This window comes from Dryas octopetala, chromosome 1 (genome assembly GCF_963921425.1).
Source record: "Dryas octopetala chromosome 1, drDryOcto1.1, whole genome shotgun sequence".
Lineage (NCBI taxonomy): Eukaryota > Viridiplantae > Streptophyta > Magnoliopsida > Rosales > Rosaceae > Dryas > Dryas octopetala.
This window is the reverse complement of record NC_141366.1, coordinates 31,250,957-31,259,974: the sequence shown is the minus strand read 5'-3', so window position 1 is coordinate 31,259,974 and position 9,018 is coordinate 31,250,957. Positions and strand designations below refer to the sequence as shown.

Below are 9,018 nucleotides of genomic sequence, written 5' to 3'. Positions count from 1 at the left end.
GATGACTGGAACTCAGGGACCTTCCTTACAACAGCATAGTAACAAAAAGAGAGATTCTAGGAGAGAAAATGAACTCTAAAGATTAATATAAGGACCAGGTTGAATAAGGTAATTGTATATTTACAGCAGTGTTCCTCTGTTTTGGACTAGAAGTCTTCTAGTTAAACCAAAGAATGAAAACTAAATAAAAGCTAAAGAGCTATAAGGGTATAAAGCTTTTGGAAACTGGAAATTTTATTGCATAAGTAGTGTATACAATAGTATGAGATGCAATAGAGTTGAGAGCTTGCACTAGAGAGATATCTGATGGCCTTATTCTTCTCTTTCGTGCATGTACAAGCTTATATAGTAGCTGATGTTCAGCTATGTTACACAACAGTTCAAAATCTTCAATTTACAAGGTGGTGGCAGCTGTTGTAGTTTTAGATTCGTGCTGCTACAATTTTAGTTATCGAGTTCCAAGGTCTTCTCTTGTTGCTTCAGCTGCTGCAGTTTCAGTTGGCTGATTCCAAGGTTTTATCGTGGTGCTTCAATTGCTGTAGTTTCAGTCGACTAGTTCCAAGGTTTTGTCTTGTTGCTTAAGTTGCTGCAGTTTCAATTAAACAGTTCCAATGTTTTGTCTTGTGGCTTAGATGCTTTTCTGAATTAGTTGCTTCATTCAAAATAGTTTGGACTAGCCGTTGTTGCTCTTAGAAGGGCATGGATGTCATATACAAAATACAATTACCTTAAAGTTAAGAGCAAATTATAATTTAGTACCTCAACTTTACATATTATTTCAAGTTAGTACCCAACTTTGAAAACATGTAAAAAAGTACCTCAACTTTCATTTTGTGTCAAAAACATCTCTGTTAGTAAAAACGTTATCTGCTAACGTGGTAAGGGTATTTTCGTCTTTCACCACATGTAAAAAAAATTAACATTTTTTAAAACTATTTTTTTTTGTCAATATATTTTTAAAAACTTTGAACAAAAAAAAAATTGTTTTTTCTTCCCCACCTAGCACTACCAGCCCCCTCCCCCTTTCCCTTATCTCTCTCATTTTCCCTCATTCTTTCTTTCTCTTTCCCTCCTTTTTGTTTCTCTCTCCCACTTTTCTTCCTCTAACCTTGCGTGGGTAGCGATAGTCACACCGCTGAAACAAGGCAACACCAACTTCAATCCATGTCTCACTCGAAGACATTGGGGATGCTGCAAAGAGTTCATTGGACCTTTTTGTCTGGAGGCCAGCAACCTTACTGGCCTCCAGTCTACTCTAATTGAGAGGGAGCAGAGATAGCTTGGAAAAGAGAGTAAGAGGGGAAGAGAGAGAGAGGAAGAGAAAGGGAGAAAAAGAGAGAGAGAGAGAGAGAGAGAGAGAGAGAGAGAGAGAATGAAAGAAAGGTATGGAGAGAGATGTGGGTTATCTAGAGAGGGAGAGAGGAGAGGCAGAGAGAAAGAGAGGAAAGAGAGGGGTGGGTCAGGTCAGAGCTTGGTTATAGGGGCGGGGGGTGTTGTAGGGAGATGGGGCGTCGGGGGGCTGGGTTGGGTGGGATAGGGACGCCGAAGGGGGGGAGGAGGTGAGCGGTGCTAGGTGGGGAAGAAGATCGTGGTATGAGGCCGGTAAGGGCTGAGATTTGATTTGGGTTCCAGCAATTTTTGCTAATTTTTTTTTAAATTTCAACTTAATTTTTATTTTTAAAAGTTTTGATTTGATTTTGTTTTTAAAAAATATTAATTTTGTTAACATGTGGTGAAAAAACAAAAATACCTCTACCATGTCAGCATATAACGTTTTCACTAACAGAAAACCTAATGCAAGTATGTTTTTGACACAGTGAAAATTGAGGTATTTTTGAAAGTTTTCAAAAAAGTTTTGTAAATTATAATTTAGTACCTCAACTTTACATGTTATTTCAAATTAGTACCCCAACTTTGAAAACTAGTCAATTAAATGAGCTTTATCATGAGAGAGAAAAGAGAGATGAGATGGTGGACCCCATCATGGGCTCATTTGATTAGTCATTGTTGATGCAAAAATCCGAAATAAAGATGCAACAACTTAGGATGAATGATCTTGTTGATTGGAAGCCTTGTTGGATGATGATTAAGATGATGACTTGAGATGATCAGGACTTGTTGGGTTGTTGATTGAAGTTGATGAGATCTTTCTGCATGAACACAAGATCAAAGGAAAAAGACCGGTATGGTCCAGCCAAATATGGTCCAATGATGAAGTCAATGAAGTGTATTTGATGGTGTTTGAGGAAGAAAAAATAAAAACAAAGCAAAAACAAAGTATGAACTTGGGAGAATATGAAGAACAAAGTAAGATCTTCTAGGATATTCTTAGCTTATTGTAAATGTATTTGTGTGGATTTTGTGAGCAAATTGTGAACCCTTCCTTTTTGCACACAAGTGAGTTTATAGAGGCAAAGGAAGTTGTGAGGTTTAAGTTATCTGCATGAAGATGGATGACTGAGAAGAGGCCACACATTTGGTCAGGAACAATAGCATGCACAGCTACCCCACCTTTGCATTCAATGCTGCATTGAATGCCAATATGAAAGATCAAGTAGAATGCCCTAATAGTTATGGATGTGAGCTGGGATGTCTCATCTGTCAAAAAATCATGTCAGATGCACTTGAGTATGGCAGTTCGTCCCAACATGATTTTTTAGAATGACAGTAGACTCTGAGCTGAGTCGATCACATATGTTTTCCATGTGTAGATGTGAAACCCATGTGTGATCGAATCAGACATGGAATGGTCATGCCGAACTGATCAGATAGATGGTGTAATAATCGCTTCAAGTGTAAACCAGCTGTGACTGGAATTCGAGAGGATGATCACCAAATGCCGAGCCAAATTGAGATGTATAAGAAAAGATGAACGCTCAAGTTCTTAGAAGATCCCAATGTCGGATCAGATCAGGTCGGGTGTGCATATGCTGATTCGATTTGCATGATGTTGATGCCGCTAAGTTGGCATGATGAGGTGTAAGGTTGAATTTGACCAAGTTTGACCATTGAAAAGTCGAAAGAACTTGACCAGCCACGTGTTGATCTGTGATTGGCTGTTGAATTCATGTACATTTATCCACAAACAACATAATTAACCAACTAGCTCTTAGTTTAGCTAAATTATTTTTCAACATTAAAACAACGGAATTAACCAACTAGATGTTTCAAGTTTGAATTCCCCTCCCCTTAGAACAAAAGCAATAAAACTAAATCGCAGTGACTGTAATTGATACCAAAAAACTGGTAATGATGTTTCTTTCTACTATATTATAGAGCTTTCAAGCTTGAATCTCATTTTTCCATATAAAGAAAATACAATAGTTGATGAATGATGTGTTGATCTGCATCTACTGGTTTAATTCTTTATTAGTATAAAAACCACATAAGATTTTAAGTTCTTGGTTTAGTTAATTTTGAGTGTGATTGGATTTGAAACTAAAAAGGGAAAGAGAGACTTCTCACTCTCTAACCTACCACGTACCCCCCTAACAAGTGCGACAAACAAAAATAGGGAAAATATCACATCCTTGATTTGATCTCACCCTATGTTTGCGTAGATTGCTTGTGGAACACAGCATATAAAATTATTGGCTATGGAAATGGAAGTGGGGTGACTAGGTGACTTACACGTGTTGTCATTTTTTCCAAATACCTTTAGACTTCATTATTTTATACAATACTTTTACTACATATAATCAAAATTAATAATGAAAAATTAGTATTTAAATAGTGAAAAATGACCCTTTAATTCAAGAGTTAAAAAAGTAACTGTATGTCATATAGTAACTACATGGCAGAACTTTATATAATTTTAGATCTGTCACAAAAAAGTCTGAGATGATAATGTTTTGTTGGCTGTAGCTGACATAGCTCACATAGATATATTAGTAATAAGAAGTTAAGAACCCAGTGATGAGTGATCTTAGCCTAACCAGAAATTAGCTTCAAGTTCAGCCGTTCAGGTAACATTTTATTTTATTTTTTATCTTTGTCATGGTTGATTGTTCATCACTTGTATTATTTAGATTTGGAACCGTTAGGCAAACATCTCTATCTTCCTTTTATGTTTCCATTCTTTTGGTAAGCAATATATACCCTTTCTTTTTCATGTTTCTCTTAATTTATTTTTGGTCCATTCTTTATATATTCAAGTCAAGCAGGTCCACCTGGTCCACCCCTAGTCCCCTACAAGGTGGACCTTCGACAGGAGATATCAATCAAAGCCTCCGAAGTTTCAGCCACTATGGAATTGGAAGGCTGCTTCAACTTGAATCTTAGTGAATCTTATTGAATCTTTAAAGTTGCAGACAATATTCATTCAATTCTAATCATATTAATTAAAGTATACGTCTTACTAGTACAATCTTTTTTCGGGCAAATTTCAAACCATCATTCCAATATTTACTTTGTTTTTTCTATTCTTTCAACCTGCTCCAAAGCTTCTTTTACTAATAAACATTTAATGGCTCTTCTCCTTTTGTACCATAATGGCTTACAAGTTACACCCTACAACCAAAAATTTAATGTCACAGGTAGCTTCCAATAAAAATATGAGTCCCAAGATTGATTAGAAAACCTTCATCCTGTAATGCGTTTTGGATGATCAAAATAAGTTCAAAACTTTAAGCAGCTGCAGACTACAACAGAATGTGTTTTTCAAAAGTTTCTATAAACTTCGTAAACTGGACTTCATTTCAATGCTGGTAGAAGAGACTCAGGACTGAAGCACACAAGCAGAGAGAACGATGCTTCAGTCAAGCAGCCAACCGCATGATTTCATTCTTCACCTGACAAGATTTTTTAATACTGCTTCAGCACGGTGCTCAAATTTTGGTAAGGCCCAATCATGCTGGACTATATCAAGACTGTCCTTCTCAGCACCCAAACTCTGACCAATTAAAAAAAAGAAGGCAAAACGCATTAGATTAGGAGTCGTTATGTGGCATAATGGTCCTCTGAGTGACCCAACTACATAATTTGAAAGACAAAATAAGAAAACTAAAATAAAGATTGATTTTAGAATAAAATCAGCAGGCCAACAGACCAACAGTAAATCACAACAGAAAAAAAATTGAAAATGAAAAGAAAGTAATTGACCAATGTTATCTGATATCTATTGAGATTAATTAGCCTTAAACCTTAAAAGAGGGTTACAGTTAAACACTTAAGTTCATAGTAGTTCATACCTTTGATGGATCAAAGCCGAACCCACTCATTTGCATCATACGCTGAGTATCATCCATGGCTGCATAAGAAAAGTTTACTTTAGTATACCAACCTAAAAACTCCTAATAATCATATAAATTCTGGACCAAAGTTGTGATGCTACACATGTGAAAAAATGCTCAACATGCATTTCAAAGGATGAAAAATATTAGAATGTAATAATTATATAAGCTGGTACTAACCATTTTCTTCTCCCAGAATGAGACTGAACAAACCTCTTAATCCAAACAGATTGAGAAAGTACCTGGAGAAGTGATTATGAATAATTAAAGACAAGAGAACACCCAAGAGGTGGAAGATCAATTGAGAGGAATGAATAATTAAATAACTGGATGGATAAAAAACATGGACAAGTACCATGAACGGCTACTGACATAGCTAACATCAACAGTGCTTAAGTCAATCCCATTCTGGAGCATTGACCTGAACCTTTGAGTAAGAGGAAAGGGTATTTTGGCTGTGGAAAAGAAAATGAAACATTCATAACATCATAACTCAAGCATATGCTATTGATATTTATATTAGTAGTGGAAATCAGTCAGTAGGAAATTTTGGGCCTGATTCATAATAAGCTATGATATGTATTCAACAAATAAATATTGAACAACTCTATGATGCATACGGAAAAGGAAGGAAAAAAATTTAGGTAAGACCAAGGCGAAAGGAAGCTATTAGTGACATACAAGGCTAAAACATTAATCATATAGTTGCTAAAATCTCAGTATGATAAAATTGGGAAAAAAACCGCACAGAAGTCAAGAAGTCACAAGTCCTAGTAATTTCAAGATTCACATCCAGACAAAGTAGTTACATAACTTCGGAATTGAGAAAATGGCTCAGAGGAACAGAAACTAACCTGCTACAAATCCAGAGAAGAAAAAGTTGACCCATGCAAATGTAAGAGTCTGGTGAACACGAAATTAATCATAAAACTATCAGTTACCATATCTGAGCAAATCACGCCTCATTACAATAAAACTCGTACAATTGGAAATACCTGGGGTATGATCATAGATAGATTTTTCTTCATCATATCCATGGCCATGTTGGGATCAGAGAACATTTGCGCTTGTGCATTCTGAGCCTGACCCTTAGGAACAAATAACAACCCATTTTCCTACCATAGTGCAATATCGACAAATCACAGTAAGAAATAGAAGACTTCGAACTAGTTTCAGCAAATGCACATCCTTGAAACAACCCCTAAAGCATATACCAAAGTTGACACACCATCTAACCGCACACACAGCATTCAAGTTTCTCATATTAATCTTCTCATTACAATAATTATTGTGATTTTAACCAGCAGAGCATCTCTTAAATATTATTTGAAGGTGAATTTTTAACTAACCGAATAATTCTTGCTATGGTGAATTCCATAGGCCTCCCTTATAGGGTTTCAAAATTTCCAATCCAAATTAAATAGTACCCAATGCTAAACTCAACTCATTAACCAGACGAATAAATAAAATTTCTTTCCAGTTTATGATTTGAAGATGAATACACATGTTGTCAATATGAGAATTGTTAAGGGAATTGCATGCCTAATTAGAAACTACAGGGAAAATTATTAGCAAACCTCGTTGCTGAAATAAAATCTGCGAGCACGAAACGACTTTGGAGGTATGAAATTAGCAGACGCACGTAAATTCCGAGCCCTAATAATCAATTGCCTGAATTTCACCATGAAATTTAATTTCACAAAGTCAGAGAACTAAACTTATGTATGTATATGTATAAATGTGATTAAGCATGTATGGGTTTTAGAGACAGACCCTTCTTTGACGATTTTGGCATCGGGGACTTGGTTGGAGCGCATGAGCTTGGAGACGAAGTATCGGAGGACTCCTATGAGAACCATAACCACCGACAGAGGGATCAGAACCCAGTCTCTGATGGCTGTGTCGAGCACCAGATCTTCCGCCATTGTTGGACCTCACAGGACGTCAGAGGGTCAAAGCAAAACGACAGTCTTTGGATCGTTTTGGGTCTCTGCTCTCTCCCTCGACTAATTGTTTTACTACGCTTTCATCTGGTCCATGTAGCAAAGGACCAAAGACGACGGACATCCATGTCTTTCTAAAAAAGGTGAAGGCTATTTTGGTCTTTTAAAGTTGTTGGATTTCGCGTGCTGGCCCAATAAGCAAGAATGACAGACCCAACCCAAGGCTATTTCTCGTTGCTACTAGCTACTGGTTCATTTCAATTTTCTTGCTTCTTCGGTATGCATATTGTTTGTTAGTGTATAATTTCTAAATTTTGTTTGAAATTGCACGATCGTCTAATTTATTTAATTATAGTATGTTGTAAATTTTTTGGTTCATTCAAATATTTTAGGTTAGGTTTGTGAATGAATTGTCTGTAGGAAGATTATGTATGATTTTTATGAAATTTTGTGGATCGATATGATATTTAGGTGTTTCTTTTTTGTTTTCAACTTTATTCGAGATTATAGGAAGAGATGCTTGCTAGCCAAAAGAGAGAGCTCTGCTAGGGGGTTGGTTCAACCAAGTCACCATGCACAGCTTCGATTTTGCAAGCTTTGCAGCGCAGTCGGATGTGCCATATATTGGCCTTTCTAGGGATTCATCTCCATTCTAAACGGTTGAAAGATGATTGAAGATTGTTGATTTTGTATAGAAAATGCGAGAGACCCCAATCTTCTATCAAGTCCTTTCTCAAGATACTTTCAATAATTAAGGACATTGGAATCACTCTCCACTATCACAGAGGAATAACCACACTGAGAAGCAAGTTTCAATCCTTCCACAGTAGCACAAGCCTCAGCTTCAAAGGCAGAACCTATAAGTTGATGGGTAGCATTGCCAGCACAAAACTCTCCTCTATGGTCACGAATGACCACCCCCATACCCACCATACAAGACGCTTTTGGGAGAGGGAAGGGATCGATCCTCCATAAAGGGCTCTACACCTCTCTTTCCATAGCTCCCAACAAAAGATACCAACCAAGGATAAAAATTCCCATGATGCAGCACCATCGTTACCAAAACCTGTACTCAAGCCCAACAACCATCTATCAAGAGAAGATATTAAGTTCTTCTGAGGTCTAAAACCCAGGGAGCTGCCTACCCAAACATTGTCAGTCCATTGGCACATAAGAATGATGTGCTCCACAAACTCTTCAAAACAGTGACTGGATCCAAAAATTTTATTTTGGGGGGCCATAGACCATAGTGAACAATTTATATAAATTTTTTTTGGCTCAATTACATATATATTTACCTACGAACTATGACGCCAATTTCAAATGAGTCCACAAAAATCAAAAAATTTCAAGGGCGTCCATAAAGAATCGAAAACGTTGCAAAATTGACTTCCTTCCATGGATCTGTCAGGACCTCAGTGAAGTGCTACTCTAGACACATCCAGTGTGAATTTTTTAATGACATGTATGCCATGTGGGAAAAAATTTCATCGAAGCATTTTTAAAATATTAAAAACTAAAATACTTAAAAAATCCACAGCCCACCCATGTGCACCCCCTCCTTCCTCCCTCTTCACCTTCCTTCTCCCACATATTCCCAGTTTCCATCCCTTCCACCTCCATTGGCCGAATTTCTCATCAAAAACAAAAAACCAAACACGCCCTCGATCCCTCTAAATTTACTTCTCTGACTCCACTTTCACTCATTCACTCACACTCCTCTAAATTTTTTGAAGCTCCATCAATGGTCCACTGAAATCTTCTCAAATTTAGGCTTCGTGTCGATGGCTCTGACTCTGGAGCTCGTCCCGCAATCTCCTTCTCTCACCATCTTTGCTCCCGCG

At 37.1% G+C, this 9,018-nt stretch overlaps 1 protein-coding gene across 1 annotated transcript; it reads right to left on the bottom strand.

Moving 5' to 3' along the window:
- Nucleotides 1-4,540: 4,540 nt before the first annotated feature.
- LOC147299754 (ER membrane protein complex subunit-like protein (Protein of unknown function DUF106, transmembrane)) lies at nucleotides 4,541-7,257 on the bottom strand. Its single transcript, XM_086250082.1, has 8 exons — nucleotides 7,005-7,257; nucleotides 6,809-6,902; nucleotides 6,227-6,346; nucleotides 6,086-6,134; nucleotides 5,587-5,686; nucleotides 5,412-5,473; nucleotides 5,190-5,248; nucleotides 4,541-4,891 (listed from the first exon to the last, which is right to left on the bottom strand). Exons 1-8 carry the CDS (start codon nucleotides 7,154-7,156, stop codon nucleotides 4,787-4,789), a joined length of 741 nt encoding a protein of 246 aa, XP_086106208.1. The 5' UTR covers nucleotides 7,157-7,257; the 3' UTR covers nucleotides 4,541-4,786.
- Between the last annotated feature and the right edge of the window lie 1,761 nt (nucleotides 7,258-9,018).